The 24,933-nt window shown below is 44.5% G+C and overlaps 1 protein-coding gene across 2 annotated transcripts in view; it reads right to left on the bottom strand.

The window, feature by feature from the left end:
- The window catches only part of RIPOR2 (RHO family interacting cell polarization regulator 2), a 108,300-nt gene that overhangs the window by 65,394 nt on the left and 17,973 nt on the right, over positions 1-24,933 (bottom strand). Inside the window, exon 1 of one of the 2 annotated variants that reach the window (XM_068194081.1) lies at positions 3,440-3,660. The exons of the other annotated variant lie outside the window; for it this stretch is intronic. Coding sequence (XP_068050182.1) covers positions 3,440-3,650 — 211 coding nt within the window. The 5' untranslated portion in view covers positions 3,651-3,660. Of the gene's footprint in view, positions 1-3,439; positions 3,661-24,933 lie in introns of those variants that run through there. 2 annotated transcript variants of the gene reach the window in all.

Consider the following 24,933-nt stretch of genomic DNA (forward strand, 5'->3'; position numbering starts at 1 on the left):
CAAGGCACTGTTATCACAAAACTAGGGAAAGAGCTAACAAAGTTTCTTCGAGGATGAACATTTCGAAGCTTTGAATACCTATTGCATTTTTGTGAGGATAGTTCTAACCTGTTTTGTCACAACCAGCTCTATGACTTACAATTTCAAGGTATAATAAAGAAAAACAATGCCTATTGAAGCATAAGTAAATGAAAATTGTGGAATTATGAATTATGCTGAAGAACACACAGAAGTTTTCAACAAATGTTTTGGTTTGCATGTGGGAAAATATCAGTGCCATCTGACAGTCTATATCAATGGGAAAATATTTCCCCCTTGATCTTTCCCAGAAGAGAATTTAAAACTGCAATTTTGATAAAAGTTATCCTAGGAACTTCTTATTGATGTTTCAGAAAACTTGAAACACCAGAGGAATTCCAGGGAGCTGTAAGTCAATGTTGTGTCACTAATGATGCGATAGCTTGGCAGTTGTCTTGGCCTCATCAAGGAATAGCTGATGTTGAAGTCATATAAGCAAAATTACAGGAGATGGAGTACAATCAGTGGCAATCATTAGGATTTTAGAGAAAATAATTGTATTGATAGTGTGCTCGGATTTTAATAAGAAATAGAACTTGGTACCACATGAGAACTTTACACACATAACCCATCTGAGAAATCATCAAAGATGCCAGTTTCTAGAGAGGACATACAAAGATTGGTTCTTTCCCATGGGATTGAACTATTTTTACGTCAGTGACCTGAAAGGGAATTTTAAACAGTGATTGACTGGGTATGCAGATGGCACAATGTCTGGAGAATTGGAAAACTTCTAGGCTACTTGAGGAAGTGAGGTGATTCATCTGGTTTTAGTATGGGCATAGCTGGGAGCAAGGGAGATAAGCCATCCTGACAGGATAGCATTGACTTTGTCCTGAGAAATTTGACTCTGAAAGACTTGAGGATTAAAGTGAAAAATCGGAGAAGATCAGACCCTCATGTGATGCTGCAACCTGAAAGGACTTCAGCAGAACCTTGAACTGATCCTGATATATTATACATATACTTAAAAAGTATGAGTAAACATATCATGTAACTTCTGGGTTTGTCCCTGATCTAACAGTTTTGGAGCACTGGGCTCCATGCTGGTGTCCACATCTCTCCAAGGGACTGGTCTCAAAAACCATGAAAATGCTTAACGGATTAAAATTTTATAAGGAAACAGTCATTGATAACAGTCTGCTTGGCAAAGGATGAGAGAGCTCTAAATATTGCCTGTAGACAGTTATATGAGATTTTTATATGCACAAGCAGTAGTGAGATCTTAGCTCTCCTGGACAGGAGGGAAGCTAACTCCAAAAAAGTGTACAGATCAGTGCTAGAAGAAATAAAATATCTTTGACTGTGATGGTAGCTAAGCCTTGGGATGAGTTAAAAAGGTGGACAGAGATTTGCCATCATCACCTTCCAAATCAAGGTGGATGTGGAAAATAATAAAAAATAGGTCATGCCCTAAGAGCTGAGGTCTGCACTGAGCTGGGAGTTCAGTGCCTGACAAGTGCCTCCATCTGGCCTGAAAATCTGTGTTTTGGCTGCGACTAAATTTTGGCTGGCGCCTAAGCCTGCAGCATGAGCGGGGCGGGGGCTGCCCTGTGACCCAAACGGGCCCTGCTCCTCCCTCTCGGATCCCACCCAGCCCGAGGGAGTGCACTGGGTTGTCCAGGGTCAACAGTGCTCCAGAAATAGCAGCAAAAAGTTAATGTTTCTTTGCTAACCCGTTCAAGAGAAAGGAGAGGGGTCTGAAGGGGAAGTCTAGCACTGTGCCTGTGTTGTTTGGGCTCTCCAGCTGGCAGTTTTGGGAGCCAACAATCCTTCTGTCTGAGAGAGAAGCTGGGATACAACTGTTCCCAGTTACATGTAGGTGAGTTGAAGAAGATGTCACTAACTCATAGACTCACGGGATACCTCAGGTGGGGTGGGACCTCAGATCATCTATTCCAACCTACTGCTCCAAAAAGGGTCATGGAGAGGTTTTTAAAATGTTCCTGCCTTTGAAAAGCAGAGCCTCCTCTAGCTGTTTCTGGATCAGCCTTGCCAGAAACAACTTAGCTGAGAGGCTAGAACAGATTTTTGAAGTGGTGTATCATTCCCTTCAGATAACACAATATATATGTCGACTAACCTCCCCACATTTCTCTCCTTCCCTTCTACATTTCTGATTAAGAATATGGGCTAAAGGTTTCAGAAACAGCAAAGAAGCTTAAAAACCCACTGGCTCTTCAGAGCACTTGCAAATGTCCATATCAAGTCAGAGCAATTGGATGATTATCCTGGGAAGCAGCATCCACTTGTATTGAATGCAGGATGCAGAAAATGCAGTGGGGTACTTTCAATGCCAGTTGATTTGCCCACTGGCATGAGGTGTTTCCTGGACTACCAGGATTTCTTCCACAATGCAAATGCAATGGCCTCTCCTGTCAGCAAATTCATTGCCCTTCTGAGCCCAGACTGGGATACAGGGTGAGAAGTGGGGGCATAAAGACGTGAGAAATGTATTTGAGTACAGAGAGAACATAATTGAGACTGCTTTCTTTTCTGAGCTGATGCCTTTCACTGGGACTCAGATAACTTGATTTGGCACTATTCACTGCTAAGTTTTCCATACCAACCGCAGCTGAGCTTTGTTTAAATGAGGCTTGCTGAAGCTGTGCTGAAAGTGAGTTTAAAGGTTCACAGTCTTTGGAGTGGATCCAGGCAGCTCTTTGTGACTTCAACTCCCTTAGAAACTGTGGAGGGCTGGGGGCCGGGAGAAGATTTGCATGAGCAAGTTCTCCCTCTGGCTCAAGTGCAAAGGGGAGCAGTGAGCAGTGGCAGAAATTGAACAGCATGGGCCAGATTCTTCCTCCTCCTCTGGGCCCCCTTATCTGTGTCTCTGCTATTTTGACTTGATAGAACTCAGTACACATGTAAATGATGGTATAGAATGCAAGCAACAGGAATCAAGCAACAGCAGAAGCAGTTTTAGGAATAAGAAATTATGACACAGGATTTATATCTCAGGTTGTGGCACTTGCAGAGGAGGACGCTAATTCTGCTCAGATAATGTAAGTAGCAAGTCACCTTTAGCCCCTGTAAAGAGCCGCTACCACTTTAAGCTGCACCTGTGGTGTTGAATGCCCAGTGTGCTACTTTGCACAGTGCAGCCACTGTAGAAAATACACTGGGTGTCCCCCCAGCTTTCTTCTGCAGTAACTTCCTTGAAGCTGCTGAACCAGTGTGAAAGTATTTTTATTGTATCTGTGATCCCTTTGTTCTCCGTTCTCTAAGGGGGAAAAAGAGTCTGGTCACCCTGTGACCTTGAAGCCCACAGACAACTTCAGATTTACACAAGAAATACCACCCAGGCTAGTAACCAGTCTCTAGTTAGGAGAAGGGTTAGTTTAATAAAAGATGACTTTACCTTCCCCAAAGGAATCATCTTCTTCTCCGAGTGCAGTCAAATCTTCTTGGGAGTGCTGCATCGAGGCGAGGACGCAGCTCAGGGCGCAGCCAGAGCCGAGTGCTTGAACCTGTTCCTGTGCTACAGCTCGACTGTTTCCTTTCACCAGTTTCCTAAATATTGTGGTGGTAACAGCTTCCGCTTCTGCTTTTACAAAAACAATCTCATTCATAGAAATGACACCTCCTGTTTTTACAGTCAGCCTTTGAGATGTGCTTTGAGGTGGTGTGTCCTGACTGCTGCGAGAGTTGATTTTGAGAGCAGAGGAGGCAGGACAGGCTCGAAATGCACCCTGCCCTGTTGCTGAGTGCCATAACTGCGCAGCAGCGGCAGCCCTGTCAGCCCGGGGTGTTAAAAGTTTTGCATATGAATGGGAATGTTTTCTGGTGGCAGAGGTAGAGCCGGGGAACAACTCACCCTGCTCGGACTGCAGAGCAACTCCTCCCTTTCACCCCAGGGACAGTGTGACAGGAAGAAACCCCCAGGCTCTCTCACTGTCATGTGCTCATGGAACTAATTTTCCTTTTAGTACGGTGGCAGTGACATCACTTTCTCACCCACGCTGGGGTGGCACATAGCAGTGGACATGTGGACAACTGGAAAACTATAGGTGATGGCAGTTGTTCCATAGGCAGATGCCTTGGCAGGGACATGATTCTGAGTTACACTCATCCGAGTCACAGTCTGTGGTGCACTACCAAACCTAAGGACCTTCCCGATCAGGTGTACAACAGAACACCAAAGTAAAGCTTGCTGTCTGCCAATAATAGGCGTATTGTTTATCTCTGTCGCTACAAATTCAGCATCATATTGGTCTGTCCTGTCACTGTGTTTCTTGAACTTTATAAAGCAAGTTGACTCCTTTGTGTCAGGTCCCTCAGTTTATGACAGGACCTTACCTACAAACTAATTTACTCTAAACTTGTACAAAAATATATTTGGCCTTTAGGTAGTGTCTGAGCCTTGCACAGTCCTGCTGTCTTAGCGGTCCACTCAGGGATATTTCATATATATGTCCGTCCACTGTGGGGCCTAGCACAGGCAGTCCCCAACAGCTCTGCTATCAGAAGCTAGAATGTGATGACAGTAAACCTGAACTGAGCAGCGATTACTCAGTCTAGTAATTGCACGTGTCACCACACCCTTGGAAGCGAGACTCCCAGCACAGCATCCGTGTTCACTGCAGCTTCTGGCAGATGAGTCACAGATATAATGAGCTCTTCTCTAGTTATTATGTTGGTATTTTTTAAAGCTCTCCCAGTGGGTGTTTGCAAGGCACTGCACAACTTGAACTAAAGATGGGACAAGTCCATTTGAAGCACCTGATTTCACCCCAGCCCAGGCCATGTTCATTAGCAAATCCTATGGCAGCACTTTGGTCACCATAGGAAGGTGAAAAGACTTGTACCAGCTCAGGCACAGTTTTCCTCTGGGTGCAGGGTCTCTGGAAAGTGGTGCTGCATCCCACCTGCTCATGCCTCCCCCTTGATGTCACATCAGGTGTCTCGGTTGCACAACCTGTGAGTTGCCACCTTGCTAGGGTTGGGAAGCTGTGTTTTCCTAGGTGGATGTGGCTGAAGCCAAGAGCATCCCAGGACTGTTTTTTAGTGGGGCATTGTGGTTTGCCTGCTGGGTTGTTCCTCTACCACAGCAGCAAGATTCCTTAAGGAACTGCGTTCCCAACGGGCCCCCCTCAAACTTGGCTATGCTTTAAAATTACATTTGTTCAAATCCCCATAGACATGACCACTTGGCCCAACAGGCAAGAGAAGAGAACTTGTTTCTGGCCCTGCTGGACAGCCTTGGGGAAGGCACTCCTCCTTTCTAGACATCCTTCCTCAGTCTTTTTCTTGCTCTGCTTATTTGAAATTATTTTTTCAGGCAAGGACAATCTCTGATTAGATGGTACTCAATGAAAGCATCCCTCTGCCTCAGTACAGGCCTCCTGCCATGGTGCTGAATAGATGGAGAAAGTGATGAAAAGAGAGAAACACCATTATTGGGTGATGAGGAGAAGCAGAGAAGAAGAGGGGATCAACGAGAGAAAGAGGTATGAAAAGAGGAATAATAAGAGATGTGAAAGCTGCAGAAGAGAGGCATCAGTCTGGAGGGAAGGGATGCTGGCACAGGAGGATGGGACCTCTCCAGGGACTGCCCTGGGACTCCCAGGATTAGGGCTGGGAACCCCTGGGCTTGCAGAGGCTGGTGGGGCCAGCATGTGAAATGACTTCTGGGGGTGAGGGGAAAGGAGAAGTGCTGAAGGAGACACAGCCACAAGGTATATCTTGTCTTAAAGCTTCCCAGTAAGACCTACTCCTCGCAATGGGCAGCCACTGCCCATGGTTTCCTTCATACAGCAGGAAGTGGTTGGCAGAAATCTTGAGAAATCTTGTAAAGTCAATGGCTAAACTGCCCCAGGGTGCTGTGGAGCCTGTCAGTCTCTGAGGACTGGGCCAGAAGAGGCTTCTCCTCTGTTGAGGAAGGTTTTTGGGCTTGATTAGAATAAGTTGCAAGATGAATGATGCTACAAATACAGATGTGAATACTCAAATCAGAAGGAGAGCCCAGCAGGAAGAATCACAGAGAAGATACTGCAGCACTAACTCTTCCATGTTGTCCTGCAATTGGAGGTCATTCGTAACTTGGGCATGGGAAGTTTTAGCCATTTGCTGCTTCCTTCAGAAATGTGAAGGAGCAAGCCGCACTGTCCTGGATATTGTGGCAGCTCTCTTTTATGCTGCATTTCCCTGGGACTTAAAGCAATTTCCTTACCCACTGTTTTCAGTCAGCCTCTCCGGATGCCTGTTACCTTGACACCCCTTTTTTCTTTTATTTTCAGGAATTAAAAGACATCAAAAGCTGTCCTCTCTCCCGAAAACAACTGTCACCAGAATTAACACACCAGTCGGGCTAGTGATGAATGGTAATGACTCAGCCTCCGCTGCAGATGCACAAAGAGGAGTTGCTTTGATTCGTTCCCGTTTGCCACATCATCCCCTTGGCAGCAGCCTCACCTGCACTGCTCGCAGCATGCGATGTTCCTCCAGAGACCTGTTCCCAAGGAGAGCACAGTGCCCTTTCCCGTGAGACAGGCTAAATTAACAGAGACAAAAACAATCCATCTCACATGGATGCCCAGGTTCCCCTTCACTCTGCTCCGTCTTTCCCTTTAGGGCAGCAGGATTTTGCCTTGGCTTTGCTGCTTACTGATCTCAACCAACAGCCTAATAAAGTGACCTCCTCCTTGCTTTGTTTTGTAGCATATCTGGGGTTTTTCCCTTCTGTACCCACAGGAAGTATTTTTTTCCTCATACTTATTGAGCTGCTCTGAAACAGAGTAAGTTCTTTTCACCTATTGGCTTATAAAGACCCACTCCACACCAAAAATAAAAGCCCTCAATCAATTTTGCATCCACTGCAAAACTCTCATGTGCCTATTTTTCACGTAACCACATCTGATGCTGTTCTCAGAAATAGCCACCACCCATTTTCTAAGAACCTGTCAACAAAAAGCAGGGGAGCCTGGGGAAATGTCAAAAACAAGGGTGGATCAAGCAAAAGGAGACAACTTCCACAGCAGCTTCTTTAAATTACTCCAACCTTACTCTTCCCCTGCAACTTAGTTTATTAGGATTTTTGATCCAGGAAAAAGTCAAGTGTTCTGAAGTTTTATCTCCAGATACAGGACGAAAAGCCACTCCTAATGAAAAAGAAGTGTAAAAAATTGTGCCATTTAGAAGTTTGAGGGATGTTTTAATTCAACCCTACCTTAAATTACCAACAATTCCACAAGCAGCAGGAGAGATGAGATGGCCATTTTCTGTGTCTGAAACAGCTCTGCCCTATTCACATCTCGTCCTGTTCCAGCACTGGAAAGATTCTCAGGAAACAGAAAGATGAAGATCACAGGGGTAGTTAGTGCCCTGCTTTGTTCTGAGGCTATTTTTGGAGTGAAGATTACATTTGATGGGATAATCTACATGGAAAAAAAAGGAGGGGAAGAATTGATGAAAGAAGGGCAGATGACCCTGGGGTGGAGATAGTATGAAAAGGAACGTAGAAAAATGTGGCTGACATTGGTCAGTTTGGGAAAGTAAGTGTTCATATGCATTTGGAGTACTTGTAAAAGTTTTGCTCTGGATATTGCTGTAATGTCAGTCCTCCAGCAAAACGTGTTCCTCAGAAACCTGATAAATAGAGTTACAATAACTTGTCTAGTTGTAAACTCATTTGCAAGTTACAGGGGCTCCAGGGACTTAGATTATGTTTAGACAGTCTGTATCAGTGTCTGAGTGAGCTTAGTATAATTTTTTTCTTTCCAACTCTTGAAACTTTTTGCACTTTTTTTGCCAAAAAATCTAAGCACTTTTTTTTTTTTTTTAATTTTTAAAATAGGGATATTCAGTTCCAGAGAAAACCTGGGAGAATTTCTCCCTTTTAGTGTCCAGAACGAGAGTCAGCAGGGCAGGCCAGTAGAAGACATGACTCATTGCACACAGCTTCACAGACATTAAGAGCCCTGTGCACAAATCTTCACAAAGCTGTGAAATATACACCACACATTTCCGAGGGCTGAAAAAAGGGCTGGCTCCAGGAACCAGTCACACAGCAGACAGGACAGTAGTTCCTTAGGACTCCTGTAGTACATTAGCCTTTTGCTCAATTCCCCAGCAGACACACACTGCAGTGAGCAGGAACCATGGAACACAACCATGGTGTTGTTGGTGGTGTTGGTGCTCTGCTGGTGTCCATTCATGTTCCCCACCCTGCTGTCAGCAGAGAAACCATGGCATGCCCCAGAGCTGAGTGGCATTTGTGTACACTCAGGTGTGACACTGCAATCTACAACACCTAGCACATCCCACCAGCACATCAAAGGCGACTTTGGCTTCCTCCAACACAGCGTTTTGTCATTCCAGTATCACTTGGCTTATTATCATTTCATAGCAAAATATTATTTCAGTTCAAAGCAAGGAAGCAAACCATGCTGGATGAAACCCCTACAGAATGAATATAATCTTGAAAATTGTACTCAGTTAAGTAGTTCCCAAGTGGCTCATTATCAAAAGATAAGAAAATGGTCAAGCATGATTTTGCAGGGCTTGGCCTTGGATCTGGTATTATTCAATATATACTTTAATATCCTAGATGATATTTAATATCCCAGAATAGATATGATCACACTCATTACAATTGCAGATGCCAGGCTTCCCAGAACATACACTGGAGGACAGAATCAAAATTCAAGCTTACAGTTACAAACTGGAGAAACAGTCTGGAAACAATTAAATGCAAGAGAATTATCTGTGAAGTATTATGTTCCAGCAGGAATAATCCTTATAAATGCAGGCTGAGGGATGGCTACTTTAATAGCACGTTTTCAGAAAGAAGGCATGAGGCAGCAAAAGGCAGCAATAGCACCCAAAACCAGCAGACAGCTTGCCATCAGGTGTGATCAAAGGCAGAGACACAAAGTATTCAGGCAGTGTTTTGTGGTTAATAAGGCCTCTGCCAAGGCAGGACACCACTTTCAAGCATCTCAGTTCAAGGAAGATAGAGACTGTTGGATGATGTTCCTGAGGGGAACAACCAGACTGTTCTGTGGGTTAGGAAATGGGAAATTAAGGAAAAGATTGGAGAAACTGTAGCTACTTCATTTGAGGGAGAGAGAACAAATACAAGAGATAAGAGCAGTACTCAAGCCCTCTTCTTCACCTTTGTTGTGAACAAGGTGTCATGAAGTGAGGCTGCAGAATGAAGGAAGCAAATGAGGAGGCAGGTCAAGTAGCAAACAAGCAGAAAATAGGAAGAAGTAAGTTTGGGAAAACTGCTTTCCAACAGCCAAGACAGTGAAGCAGCAAAAGACAGTGCTTGGGTGAGTCAGTGCTGAGTGAATCAGAGTTCTGCTTTAACCTACAAAGCACATACAAGGCTTTTGAAGAACAGAGCAGAAAAGTAGCTATTGGGAATAATATAAGAATAGTTGATTCTGAAGTCTTAGGGGAGGGCAGTGGGAATAGGGGATCTCTTGAGGTTAGACTCAGTGCTGTTTTGCTATAGCAGCTATTGAGTAATACTGGATTTCTACTTGTTAAATTTATTTCTCAGTGACACTTAGCCAAGTGCTGAATTTTCCCACTGCTTGAGGGGTCCAGCACATTCCAGTGGCTCTTGACTGGGATGGGAATATTTTTGCTGTTTCAAGCAATTTAAGTATCTCTACTATGTTTCTCCTGTAAGAAATCTTCATGTCCGGTTGCTTTCATGCTCATTCTTTTTTCCTAGTTCTTTTGTCACCTATTCCTCTGTTATCCAGGGAGGTCATTGTCATCAGCAAAGAATAGAGGATGGATTTTTCGTCCTTAGATGATTAAATCCCACGGGTTCCTATCAGAAGTCCCTCAGGTTGTTTCTATAAATTGCTAAGGAGAAGCAGTCTGAATACTATAATAATATGGGAGCTTGCTATCCCCAGCATAACCAACAACTATGCTCAATCCTGCTAAGCATCAAAACCTTATGTCTTACTAAGAGTCAGATATCAATTATATAATACTTTTATCAATGTGAACAAATTTTAAAATTGACCCAAGAGGTCTAGACAATATTCTAGTGCCTATGCCAAAACCACAAGACCATCTCAATTTTCTCTACCATAATTTATGTTAATAATATTTTTTTTCTCCAATACTATTGTGGGTGTTGGAGGAAATACAGGCAAGCAAGTCATTGTTCAGTTGTATGACTTCCATCCCAGGCAAAGGATACTGAAAGGGTATTCACAACATTATTTCAGTAATATTTCAAAAAATATATGAGTTCCCCTTCCTTCCCTTTAGGTAGATTATTGGAAATGGAGTGAAAGCCTCAGGTAATTTACTTTAAACACCCAGGTCACACCATCAAACAAACAATGTCTATGGATGAATGCCTTTCCTTCACATTAATAATCCTGCCTGTGGACTATTCAGTTTGGGGGCCTTTACTTCATTGTGTAATTGTGCTTCCAGTTTCTCCAGCTACTGGAAGGAGTTCAGGAGCTGGTCTTCTCCCCTAGTCTTTGCTTCTCCCATCTCCAAGCAGCAATGTTCTTTCTGCTTCTGGGAGATTGTTCTTGACACTACTGATCTTGGGTATTTTGCAAGAGAGTGTGGGTTTTTTCCTTTGCCAAAGGGTTTTTTTTTTTAACATTCTCCCATATTCCGGTAAACTGTGGGTGAGATGGGCAGCTTCAGTTGTGAGATGGCTCAGACCCTGCCTGGGGCTGCTCCTAAAGGAGCAAGCGTGCATTTCTCTCAGGCAGTCTGACTTAGCTGCTTCCATCTCCAGGACACTGCCAAGCCTCAGCATTTCCCCCTTGCCTACAACACATTTTTCTCATCAGTCCCTAAAATGCTATAAATTACTGTTTAACATCTCTCCTGGAGAGCACTTATCAGGGACTAATGGACATAAGGAATTGCTGCTGCAAACAAAGCTGCACACAGGAGTATGAAATTCAGGCAGTGTGAAGAGTGGGTGCACAGACTGTGAGGGTATCAAAGCCCAGGAATTCCTTTGTTTGGAATCCCCCTGCCCCCCCAGCTTGAAATGTTATTATGCCACAGCAGCACAATTAAATTACTTAAAGAAGCCAAATGTCTGGGACTTTGCTATGGGATACTTAGGATTGAAGGGATAAGGGAAACTTGTCTGTGTGAGCATGGTGTGTGGATGGAGTCAAATGAGGGACCCACTGGTTCAGTGGAACTTCCCCCTGCAAAGGAGCTTCAGTCTCAGCAGTTAAAATCTCGGGCAGTGGGACTGTGACTGTCAGAGTGGCATCTGAGTGATCAGGTGGGAAAGTTTCACTAACACAGACTCTGTATCTCCAAGAGCTGTAACAGCCCCAAACCTTGAACTTCCTCTGTTTTGTAGGAAGGCATCACTTCATTGTAGCTCACACAGGTAATGAAAAAGATGGTGTAACATCATCTTCACCAGTGAGGTTTTTTGGTTTCAAGCCCAGTCTGCTTTCTGTGAAACTTTTGCTGATACTAGCCCTGACTTAGGTGCTATCTCCCAGGGTGTCCCTGACACCTGGTGCCAAGGTCCCAGGAAATCTGAGCATTTATTCCTAAATAGTGTCAATTCAAGCACTCAGGTTTTTGATCCTTCCCCAATTCTGACCCATGCACTGCAGGTGGCCATGGCACAGTTCAGCAGTGGAGTTGTATTAAAACTGGAACACCTTGGTTTAGAAAAACGAGGAGCTGTTTCCAAAGGATGGATAAGCTTTCATATTGCCTACTGTGCAAGTGTCAGCAGAGGAGAACACTTTTATTAAGGACAAAAAACAGTTAAATTGAGATGGGCTTATTCTGTTCTGTATTTCAGGTAGCTTTTTGAGAAATTGTTCTGAAAAGTGTCCCTCTTTTGTGTTTGCAGCCTCTTGGTACATTGGTAGCACTCTGGGATCGACTTCTCCGAATAATTGCAACAGCAGGATTTACTTCTCCTTTATCTGAAGCCCTAGGAAAAAAGTATAGCTGAGAACGGAACCTGTGGTAAAGGAAATCGCACTGCAAGGCATCCCCGCCCTGTTTGCCTTCCTCCTTGAGCAAGTGGTACAGGGCATGTGCAGGGGCTGGATGTGCACAGGGCTGGTAATTGCTCTTCTGGAGGTATTGCTTCATATTTGCTCCTATAAAGTAGGACAGAAAAGAGAAAGTGGTTCACTACTTTCCACATCTACATCTCTCAGGAAGAGATTCTGTCAGCTGAATGGACAAACAATGATAACATTTGTAGAGTATCTTAGAATGAGGAAATCTCTGCAAACATTTGCATGCATCTGCAGTTCTCTGCCCTGAAAATAAAAAGGAACCAAAGAGCAGATTTTCCACCTTTAAATAATGGCAGTTGTTGGCCATGGTATCCCAAACAAACTTCACTCATAGAAGGTACCTAAAACCTTCCATTGTCTCTACATGGCCCGGATTTTGGGTCCCTCCTGCTGCATTGCTGCACTAATGTTTAACTCTTAGGGGAAGATCACCACCCACTGCATCAGTGATTCTTCAGCAGCCTTGAATTTGCTAATCAGCCTGTCTTTCATCCTGGCCCTGTTTGCTGAGAGAGCAACTTCAGAGAGAGCGGTACAACACAGAAAAGTAAAAATAGCAGCAAGAGTTTCTGCAAAATGTGGCACTTCATGCAATTACTTTTCTTCCTGTTTGCATCTCCTGAATTTTCTTTTTCTGTCAAGTTTAACTCTTGTTTGGAGACCACACACACATATTTTGAAGCCAGTATGAGGTTCTTCTAAACAGCAGTGTACTGTGGAGTTAGTTTCTCACATAAACAGAAAATGGCTCAGTCTGATGTTAATGAGTTTTAGCAATTTACAAGCAGGCAATTCAGAAATAATATTCATGGCTGAAAAAAAAATAACATAAGGTGGCCAAAAAGAAGGAAAGCCAGAAACAAACAGCATACCCCTGTAGGAAGGGTCTTTATTCTGGGACAGGACAGCGTTATGGTTAATCTAATAGCCTTGACACAGGTTTCAAAACTGCAGAAGAGACAAGAAATTAGTGATAACAAAGTAGTGATATACACCAAGTGACAAAGCAGCTACTGTGGAAGATACACCGGCATGCCCTACTTCGTGCTGTCTGCACAAATTGCTGCAAAAAAACACTATGAAAAAATTGGGGGTGAGGGGGAAGTATATTTTATGTCTGTTTGACTTCACAGTCCTCGAGATGGGCAGAGAGATGATACTTCTCAGGGAGCATGGCAAGGATGGAGCAGCAGAGTGAGGACTGGCGGTGAGCCTTGCCCAGGACACAGCAACTCATCTTTGTCATCACTGTGGTGTGGCAGAGCCCCAGGAAGAGCCTCTCCCCACCTCTCACAGGGTGTCTGCCCCTTGCCACAGCACCCTTCCCTCCTGCCAGACCCTGGGTTGGTGTGCAAGGGAACAGTACCCCCCCTCTCTGCTCCTCTGCAGAGTATGGCCAGGATGGGTATAAAATCAAAAGAAAAAAGGAACTTTTTTTTTTTCTCCATCATGCATCTTAGCAACAGCACCTACACAAAGATCTAAGTATAAGATCTTTTACCCCCCACCTTTCCAAGCAATTAGCATGCTGAAATGCAGAAAGAAACAGGATGGCAATGTCAAAACTGACACATAGGAAGATCATTTCCTTTTTGCAAGGGTTTCACAGTGTGGACCAAGCTGGCTGAGAACAATGTCTGAACCTTTCTCCTCCCCGTGGAGAATTGCCTCTGCAGCAGTTTTGGTAACCCTCCAAAACCGCCTGCTTTTGGTGACTGGCACTCTCCTGGTAGCTGATGCCCAGAAGGTCTCACATTTTCAAAGTAAGAAACCCCAGCCCCCACGGACTGCTCTCCAGTGAAACTAGGTTGCTTAAAAACATCTGAGAAAGGTGGGAAAGGAAGGCTGACTGTTTGAAGTAGGTAGGCTGTCTTTTGGAGCAGAGCAGAGAAGAAAGGCAGCTGGTGACATATTCAGTGCAGCACTGGCTCCGTCTGAGCCTTCTTTTGTCAGCCAGATTTTAAATTAATCTCAATCTGGTCTCTGAAACTTGCTGGCAGGTTTTCTGGTAAATTTAAGACTTAGAAGACACTAAAGAAAGATGCTAGGCAGACAAACTTATGTTAGGGTTTCCAGGTGTGGCCAGCATTGCCTGGGAAGTTATTTGTGAAAACAGAGGCTGCCATGGGAAACATGGGGGGATCTCCTCCAGAGACACAAACCTCCTCTGTGCAGGAGGAGCAGGCAAAGCCCCCTGGCTGGAACACAGCCAGGCCTGTGCAGCTGGCCATGAACCAAATCTGGTTACTCTCACAAGCTGATATTCAGGTCTTGCATATTGAATAAAGAGTTGAGTGAATCCAAGCCCTTTGGTTTTGCTGTCTTTTCCTTCCTAAAAGCAAATAATGATGTTTTTTCCCTCTTAACATTTGAGCAATGTTATTTCTACCCAAAAAGTATGCTGTTCCAGCCTGCAGATGATGAATGGAGCACACAAGTTGCAGGGAGGATTTTGCTAGGGGCAGTAGGGAACTGGAGGTAGGAAGGAAATACCTGAAGGAAACTCTTCATACATGCATAAGCCTTGTCATACATGAAATCTCCTCAAAGTTTTAATCTTTATCTCTTCATGTTTATTGATATTTTCCCTCTGAGTGCCTTGTCAGAGTTATAGCCTGATTCTGACTCTCCTTGCACTGGGATGCTGCCTAATGCCAACTCACCCAAACATCTCTTCCCAGAGCGCCCACTTGTTCTTGTGCCACACATGGGGATTAGTGACTGATTAAAGCAAAGCAAAAGGCCTTCTCTTGAAGGTTTTAATGAAATCCCCTTTGGTCCCCACTTGCTTTAGCATTCAGTTAAGCAGTCCATCACTGCTGTGTTTGCAGGCCCTGCTCTGTAAGTGTGCCTGAATACGGCTGCTAACTTTTTCTAGGCCAAAAGCAACTTTTGAGGCAGACGATAAGCCTCCAATTAGGACATTAGAGTAGATTGTGTTTTAGAAAATGCAGTAACTTGTGGAATGAATCACTGAATTTGAAGTTGCTAGATGATTTTTTTTTCCTTAGCGGTCAAGGTTAAGCATAAGAAGAAAGAAACTGAGCGTAGGAAGATCACAAAATATGTTAACAGCATAACAGCAACAGAAGGACTGACCCAGCCCTCTGAGTTTGTGGATTTTACTTTTTTAATTCCTTTTTGAGAGTGAGAGTGAGTTACCAGAGTAGCAATACACTGAGCTTTCAGCCCATGCTCTCCTGTTCCTTCATCTCTCACCTTCAGTCACAGTCAAGTGACTCTGCCTGGCTCTAGTGAGCTCCAGCAAGCAGGGGTGAGGAATCTTTGCTTGCTCAAGCCCTCTTTCCTGGAAACAGGGAAGGCAGAGCAAAGATGTGCTGCACAGGATAGCCTCCATCTTTCAGACCTGACTGTGGGTGAGCTGTCACCCCTCAGCTGCTTGCTCCACAGCCCCATGAGCAGAGCAAAGCCACCTGAGACAGGGACACGTGTTCCTCAGTGGCTGGCTCGTGCTGGTGGAGAGAACTGATACAAGAGCTGGGGAGCTTCTGTGATCCAGTCCCCAGCCCAGACTGCTCTTCGTTAGCTGGCCTTTCCTAACATATACATGACAGCAAAATTACATTCATTAAAAAACCACTTGCACAAGCCAGAAGCAAAAAGGTCACCAAAACACTCCTCTGCACACATTTGTCCCTTTGGGGATGGGAAGCAAGATGAAGGGGGCTGCGGCAGCTGCCAGCCACAGTGCCTGCCATGCCCTTGGAAGGTGCACTTGCCATGGGGATGAGCCCAGCTGGAAACCTCAGCAGAATATAGAATACAGCTCCTTGCAGGCTTGCACTGTACTTATTTAACCTGAATTTGAGGGAAGTATATTGAGCAAAGCACTTTGCATAGGAGCAGCAGCCCATCCTGAACATCAGGGCTCTCTTTATCTTCCATTTCATAGCCAGTGCTCAGGAGATCCAGGCATACCCACTGTGGGCAGTGCCCACTGCCTGTGGATAGCATCACCTCCTGATCTACGTGCAGGAAAGGCATCACAAAGCAGAGCTGGGCACTTCTTTTGCCTGAGCTGCGTTTAAGACGTTGCTTTCTGTGCTCTAACACAAAGAGGTTCCCAAGAGCACATAAATATATTATAAAGCAGCAGAACACTCAATAATTAATTTTCAGCAAGGAGAGGGTTTTATTTCAACTGGAATGACATAAAAAATCCTTTTGGATTCTCACAGTCTGTAAGTGAAAAGCTGAGGTGATTCAGTCCAAAGACTGTTGTGCAGAAGGCTCAGACAACATGACCCAATCCCCATGCACTGACACCCTGACTATATTTGGCAAAAATGCAATTTTCTGTGCAGAAAATACAGAATACACCAAGCAGCAGATCTCTTTTCAGTCCTTTCCTCTTACTTTGCAACTAGGAATGGTCTTTCAGGTCTTTCATCCTTTCAGTCAGAGCTGTAGCATCCCAGAGGATCATCCCACTTGTTTCCACCAACAGTGAGCACTCTGCTCATATGTGATGTTTCTCCTTTTTCATATACAGTTGACTGGTAGTTGGGAAATCGAGTATTTAAAATGTATTAAGGCAGGAATCGTTGATTTATGGTATTGCTGCTATTTTGCAAGTGTTGGGAACAGATAAATAATTCATTTGATTAATTACCCAAATACAAATGGAAGTTCACGAAGGAGTCACTGTCTTGGGACAACTGACTCAAGTAACTCTAGCTAGGGACAAATAACTCTTTCCACCAGCACTTTGGGGGGCAGAAAGCAGTGAAGCAGCTCTACTTGTGTCAAGAAGATGCCTACATACCACAGCTAGTTTAAGAGAACCAATAAAAGACATATGAGATTTGCTGAAAATACACAAAACCTACATGATCAAAGGTAGTGCTACAAAGCTGGTTGCTATGAGAACTTTTCTGCAGGCAAAGATGCATAGGATTCTCACTGAATGACTTACAAACTACTTATACTAAATTTCACTTGTCATTTATTGTCTCTATTCATTTCACTGCTCAAAACCCAATATCAGATAAATGACTGCCTCTACACAATGCATTAATTTTGAGACTGGCTTTTTTAGTGCTTCCACTCTGTTGCTTTGTCTGTCATCCCTGGCAAGTCCTGCCACAGCAGTATAGCTCAGCATCAGGGTGATGGGGCAATGCACACAGCAGCTCTTCCTTGCACAGGCAGCACCTCCTTGCACACACCCCATTCCTTTGTCCTACCAGACCAGCTGCCAGCAGTGTGTGCCAGGGACAGACCAACTTGTCACCTAAGGGGCTGAGAGGCCCAAGAAAGCTGAAACAGCTATGCAGCCCCCTGACCACAACCTAAAAATACCAATAAAATCCAGCTGCACTGGCTCCTGGTGCCACTGCTGAGGCTGAAGACAGGGAGTTTTCATGTGAGGTTGGCATTCCCTCACCGATTTATCCAGCAGGTGTGGAATTTAGGGATGGAGAGGCTCTCTTTTTCTGAGCACGCTGTAATTAAAGTGCAGTAATAAAAGCCACTGACTGTGGGCCAACAGCTGGGTTGGTGCCTCACAGCAAAGACTGAAGTGAGCTTGTGCCCTTTGCCCAGCAAATCCAGGAGCAGAACGGGGTGTGAGGTGCTCTTGCTGGATCTCACTCCTGTTGTTTCTGTATTTCAGTTACAGTCACTTTTTTTCCAGGTGTTCTTAGCCTGCTGATGCTTCTGGTAGGAAGAAGCCACCTCTATTCCATACCAGCCTTCTGTGAATTTTTATGGCAGCTATTTTAGAACTCATTTCAGTGAGTTTCCTCAGATTTCTCAAGTCTGAAATGCTATGTGTTCCTGTAATAAGGATGCCACTCATAGCCAGAAGCATTTTTCCTACATTATTTATTCATTATTCTATCTGATGAATGTGGGATGTGTTATGAATCCATGGTAGGAGATCTGGAGGTAAACTCATTTGCTTTTAGTACTATGTGATTAAAAAGAGAGTCTCTCTTGCGTAGGCAATGAAGGTATTGAATTTCTTTTATCACCAAGATGGTGAAAAACTTGATTCCTTTCATTTCCTCCATCAAGGAAGCAACAGACTGCCAGCACAAGCGCATGCAGTGTGATCTATTCAGAAGATACAGAGTTGCTAGACTAGATATGTTCTCATCACTTGCAAAACGAAGAGCCAGGAAGTAGGCATTTAAAGGATAACATCAAATATTTAGGAGATAAAATCTGCACAGAGTGTAAAATGAAAGATTTAATCTGAGTCTTACCTTAAAGAGTTGGGTTTGTTTTCCTGTCCAGTATCTGCTGCTCAAATTCAAATGAAATGTTAGAAGATGTTACATTTGGGTGCAGGCAATAGAGAGTTCAAAATTTCCTGGTTCAGGAATGTTGTCACTCAGGGTTTTGTTTCTGTCTGTGACAGTACAGGCCTTAACAACCAGGTGAGGTGGTCAGAAGTTTCATGCAGGTTTAAAAGGGGATAAATGAAGAGACACATCTTTTAGGTTTCTTTGTAGTCCTAGAGCTTCACCCTTCCCTTCCAACAAAAGACCCCAAACCAAAACCTCACAAACCTCAGCCCACTTGATAAAACAGCCTGCCCTTTCTGAAGGTGAGCATGTGGCTGGCATTCAGGAACTGCAGGGTGACAGAACTGCATGTAAAAACAGGACTGGTGTTCTTTGTCAAGGAGGATATCGGTACCTGCAGGCAGTACCAAGACTTTTGCCTGGGCATAGAGTAGAGAACAAAAAAAAAAAAGATGGTGCTTGGAGCACTGCCAGGACCTGCAGAGAATCTCAGAACCACGGAGATGGGAGGAACAGTCAGGCATGACCCAAATAGCCAAGAGATGGTAACACTCTTAGGCAGAAGGCAGTTCTTTTCCAGATGGATGATGCATTCATTCAGTAGTCAGTCACAGGCCCAGGGAGGCACTGGAGGTATTGTGCACCAGTGTCCCAGGAGACAGACTGTGTAAATGTACTGATGGGAGCAGGGCTAGAAAATGCCCTGCACACCTTCACTGCTTGCTCAGCCCTTCTGCGCTCAGCCCTGGGCTCTCTCTCTGCTCCTCACACCTCTGCTGAGCCCCACAGCCCTGCTGTCACTCATCTTGGGCAGAAATACACTCCCAGGACCAAAGACTAGTGGTAGTTGTTTTTGCCTAGAGCTCTCCTCTGCTTTGCTTGCACGGTTTCACTTCTGATCATGTAGACAATGTTCTCTTTAATGCATTGTGGCACTTTGTTTCTCAAAGTGTTACTTGCACAGCTATTTTGCTGAGTATCTTAGTGCTGAGGAAAGAACTGGTACAGGAAGATCCAAGAGTATAACATCCTTTATTCAGTTGTCCCTGGAGGATAGGAAGCCTGCCAGCTTCACATTCCAAGCTGCACAGAAATAGCTGCTTTTAATGGCCTAAAAATCCACTAAAAATTCCACGGAGGCTGCTGGAGTTAAGGTGTCATCTGCTCCCAGGCCATGGACAGGCCAAGGAACCATTAGACACAAACCACCGTAGATGGAAACTGAGCAAACACTAGTCCCACCAAGAGTAGTGCACATGCACACGGTTGTCTGCATTTTGGTTTTGGGCTAGCCTCCTGGCTTTTCCTTAGGGTGAGGAAGAAATCCTGGTCTCCCACACTCAGCTTTTGCCCCAAGCCCATCCTGGCACTTCCGGACACTCTGCAGACCACAGACAGCAAAACAATCCTTCAGCCAGAGGCTTGCAACAAGGTGCAATGACATTCCTCACGGCAGACAGGCAGTGGTGACAGCTGAGACAGCCACCGTGTGAAGCCTCACAACCTGCAGCAGAGAGGAGCAGGTGAGGCTGCTGAGGGTCTCAGAAGGATGGTGGCTCCATCCATCTCAGCTGCTTCCAGAGTAGCTTGTGGAAAGCTACAGCATCACACCCTCGACTGCAGCATCCACAACAACTGGGTACAAAACAGCCTCGTGGTTGACAACAGACTGAAGGTGGGCGGAGAAACAGCTTTTCCTCTTATGGCTTTCTATAGGGTGGGGAGGGAAGGAGGACAGCAGAAGGAGTTAGGATATGTGTGTCTTCAGTCACCCCAGAGTAACTGGGAAATGATGCCTGGGAATCAGCCCCATTAAAAGGAGTGGAATTTCAAACTGTATGAGAAATAAAAGTATATTGGTACAGCTTTCTGAGCACAACTTCACCAATGGAAATTCCCTCTCCTGCTAACAAACAGTGGGAGTTGTTTTTATTTTGGTGTCAGGAACTGAACTCTGAAGACAAATTTTCAATTGCCTACACTTTGAAAGGATTAAAAAAAATTCAACAAAAACCCCAACAAAGGAATCCCCCAAAATGTCCATGGTGAGAATACAGAGCTGTACATGTTTTGGTATACAATTAATAAACTCATCTAAGAACAGAAGACATTTTTCTTTTAAAAATGTCAAGTTTAACTAACATAATATGCTATGCTGGAGAGCAAATGCAAATCCAATGAAATCACTGTTAGGCAAGCACCAGCTCCTAGTGGCTATGCAATCTCTTAATCTGGTTATGGGCTGGAAACATTGTTTTCAGGAAGACAATTTATAATTTGTAGATAAATCATGGGACTGTAGAACTGCAGAAGCAGAGTGAGAAGGACCCACAGGTACCACAGCTAAATCTGGAGACATCTTTGCCAGATTTTTCTGCTGAAGGAGAGGACAAAGAGAAAAGGGACAAAGAAGGAAGGAGTTTGAAGACCTATAGCATCAGCTACATTGTATAGCATCAGCTAAATTAAGCCCCTGGCCCAGGTAAGCCTCACCAGCTGTGTAGGAGGCCTGAGAAAGACACCTCCTGACAGAAAGACATGCTGAAATCCTAAATGAAAGTTGTAGTTCACCTGAAGGTGAAAATCTCTTTCTCAGAAAAGATCCCAAATAACTTTCTGACATGACATTTTGTACCATCTCAGTGAAGTTAAGCAATTTACCAGTAGAGGCAGAAATCACCATCAGTCATAACTGATCTGAAAACTGGGGTCATGTGTGGAACTGGTAGGGCCTATCTCACCAGCAAACAAAATCAGCAACCACATAACTCCTTTGTGAATATTTGAGAGTTGAGAAAACTCAGGGACAGATGAGGAACTGGTTTACCCAAAAAGGTTTGTCATCAGACAAATCCATGGCATTGAATAGAAGAGAGTGATTTCTTGCTAAAGTTACTTGGCAAAATGTCCTCTCAGGGCAGATGCTGAGCATGGTGGTGCAATTGCCAGGAGGTCACTGCATGACAATAAGTTCTTTGCCACATGTAAAACTCTTTACTTCTCCTGACAGTAAGTCAGTCTTTACAGAGCAGGAAAAATGTTTAAAGATGACACAATGAAATAAATACAAATTACTGCAGCTTGTGCTCAGTTGTCTTATGCAAATCCAAGGGTGTGTTCTACATCATGTGCCCTCTTGTTATGAAATAAACCCTCAGCAACTTTCCTCATCAGAAGAATTTTGGCAATCCAGGAACATAAAGTGCACTAAAAGCTGAGAATTTCATTCATAAAGTAACTTAAAAGAAGAGCCCTTTGGCATTTTTGTTTATTTTTCTTTTAGCACAAAAGCCTGATTGTAGAAGCTACAAAGCCAGGTGGTGAAGACATCAATTGATGATGATGGGGATGGAGTCCTGGCCTGTGATGTGTGGTGTGGAGCAGCCACACCTCCTCAGCAAGAGATTGTGTTTCTGCCTCCATCACCATTCCTGTGGCTCATGGAGGAGATAAGCTTCTGGAAGCTCCCCTCCTGGCTCCTCCTGTATCCCGCATGGCATCTATCTCCCACCTCGGCACCATGCTGGGAGCTGTTTCTGGCTGTTACCCTACACTCAGTGGGGACATTTGTTAAGGACAGAGGTACAAAGGAAAAATCTAGAAGCCTCAAAAACTAACATGGAGTTGGAGGAGACAGAATCACAAAATCACAGAATTGTTAGGGTTGGAAGAGACCTCTGGAGGTCATCTACTCCAACCCCTCTGCCAAGGCAGGGTCATGTACAGCAGGTAATGCTGGAACACATCCAGGTGGGTTTGGAATGTCTCCAAAGGAGACTCCATGACCTCCCTGGGCTGCTTGTTCCAGTGCTCTGCCACCCTCAATATTAAAGAAGTTCTTCCTCATGTTGAGGTGAAACTTCTTGTGATTTAGTTTGTGGCAATTGCTTCTTGTCCTGTCACTGGGCACCACTGTAAACACTCTGGCACCATCCTCTTGGCACCCATCTTGGAGATGTTTACATGCATTAATGAGAGCCTCTCTTCCATCTTGTCTCCTCCAGACTAAGCAGGCCCAGCTCCCATAGTCTCTCCTCATAAGACAGTTGCTCCAGACCCAAATTACCTTTGTGGCCTCCACTGGACCCTCTCCAGTAGCTCCTTGTCTTTCTTGTACTGAGAAGCTCAGAACTGGACACAGCCCCCATCAGGGCTGAGTAGACAGGGATGATCACATCTCTTGACCTGCTGGCCACACTGTTCCCAATGCATCCTAGGGTACCACTGGCCCTCCTGACCACAAGGACCCATTGCCAGCTCATAGCCAGCTTGTCACCCAGCAGGACTCCCAGGCCCTTCTCAGCTTTCTGGTAGGTCACCCTCCAAACTGTGATGGTTGTTCCTCACCAGGTGTAGGACCCTGCATTTTCTCTTGTTGAATCTCATTAGAACATTTCTCTCCACCCAGTTCTCCAGCTACAGATGCTACTCCAGACCTGCAGAAGTTACTTCTTCTGTCCCAAGGTGAGACCACTCTACAGAGATTTTTGCTAGATTGTTCCCTAACACCTTGGGTTATGGGAATCTTGGCCTTTCTCAGCAGCCTGTCCCAGTGCTCTGTGGTCTCCACCCTTAAAAAATGTTGCCTAAAATCTAAGCCAGCTCTGTCCTGCTGCAGTTGAAAACGAAACATCGATGCAATGTTTACTTTTAGCAAATATGTTGAGTTTATGTACATTTTAAAGGAAATATATTGATTAGGGATTTTTTTCCTTATTTTTCTTGAGCAAGATATTTAGGAAGCTCTTACTTGCAATATTGCCAAGCCTTCCCCTCTATTTCATTGATAGTCACATGTCAAAGGGGCAACACAGGAGCAAAGATTGATTCAGGAAACAAAAATGTGTACTTGTCAAAAAGAGTTATGGGTTTGGGTATAACATCCCATTTCTGAAGTTAAATGAATGTTTGGTTTCATATCACACCCTCAGATTTACAACAGAAATGGACTACAGAGCAGAAACTGCTGGGTTTGTGCCAAGGAGTGGATGCAAAGTGTTGGTCAGGTTCATGGCAGACTGGCTGGCTCTGGGACCTCAACCAGGTAGGCAGCAGGATGATTGTCATGTGTGAGCAGACCCCTTGATGAAATCAAGGCACAGCTGCTCCCAATCCCCCAGCCCAGTGCTGCCTGGCACCCCCACAAGCAGCTTTCTCCCTGTTCCCAGTGCCCCTCTGGTGCCCTGCCAGGGGCTCCTCCCACGTTGTCCTGTCCTGACCTCACAGCTGGGTCTGCATAAAAAAACAAAAAAAACACACACACACAAAAAAAACCAAAACCAAAAAACAAACCCCAAATGAACCACACCTGATACTTGTTGCTGCCAGGAGGGGAAGTTTGGGATGCTTAAGTGTTGCTGCAGCCTCTGCGCTTGGCACTGGTTCAGCTCTGCTTGTAGCTGGCCACTTATGATAGCAAACATCTCTGATATCACATTGTACATGAGCTGTAACAAGCACACAAGCTGCTGGGAGGTACAGGGCACGGCAGAGAGCAACCATGCTTGGATGAAGCAGTTTTGAGTGGGTCTTGGTGGGAAAGCTCTGTTTGTACATGACATAGAGGGGCAGATCATATGCTATTTTTGGCAGGGAATGAATTGGTTAATTCAGCTGAATAACATCACGAATCAGCTGCTGCTGGTAGTTTCCATAAGAAAAGGAAATATTTTACATAAGTAAAAGCTTACTAAAACTAGTAATAAAGAAAATAGAAGACAGGGAGGTTCATACGTAAGCCAGCTCACATTCTAGGATGTGCAGTGCCCAGCTGCAAGTGCTAGAGCTCTCCAAGTAAGTGCAGAGAAATGATGCTATTGCTTTTGCTATTTGCTGCTTAGAAATGTCTCACTGAGAAAATCAAGGAGAGTCATAAAATAACAGTGAGTTGTTTATTTGCACGACTGTCCCAGCAGGAGAGTACTGGTTTGCATGCAATTTGAAATCTCAGGGAGGATGGGATATAAACTAGGGAATGCTCATCTAAGATTGCAAAGTATGTTCCAGCAACCCTGGCAGCTCCCAGGGGAGAAAAACTCTCATAAATGAATGTTTTACTTGTCTCACTAGTATCACACGGAGTTTTTGACACAGGGATTTTCTGTGCATTATCAAGATTTTGGCTGATGTAAAACATTTCTTAAAGCTTTTTGAAAGCCCTTTCTCCATGGCAATAGGAGGTAGGATTCAGAATGACTATTAGGACCCCACTGCTGGTTTGCTTCATGAGGGTGCGAAACTCACTTTCTGTAGGAGATGAGATTGGTTATTCCTCACTACCACATGGTATGGCAGAGCTATTGAAGTTGGACTGCGTTTGAGTGTTTTCTTTAGCCTCTCATTCAGTGCCTGGTGGATCATGCAGTGCTCACCCTGCTATGGCACAGTGTCATCACCCCCCTGAAGCAGCAGCCTCAGCTGCTCCCAAGGTAGGTAAATTAGGCACTCTGGGTTTACTCTCTGTTTTTGTCTGCAACCTTAGCATCTCACATTCCTGACTGCTCCATGGGATGGTCGGAGTTGCCAAAGCTTTTCTTCTAAAGCCACTTTTCCATTGGTTTCTCAGTTAGTCTCTGCCT

This window comes from Anomalospiza imberbis, chromosome 1 (assembly GCF_031753505.1).
Source record: "Anomalospiza imberbis isolate Cuckoo-Finch-1a 21T00152 chromosome 1, ASM3175350v1, whole genome shotgun sequence".
Lineage (NCBI taxonomy): Eukaryota > Metazoa > Chordata > Aves > Passeriformes > Viduidae > Anomalospiza > Anomalospiza imberbis.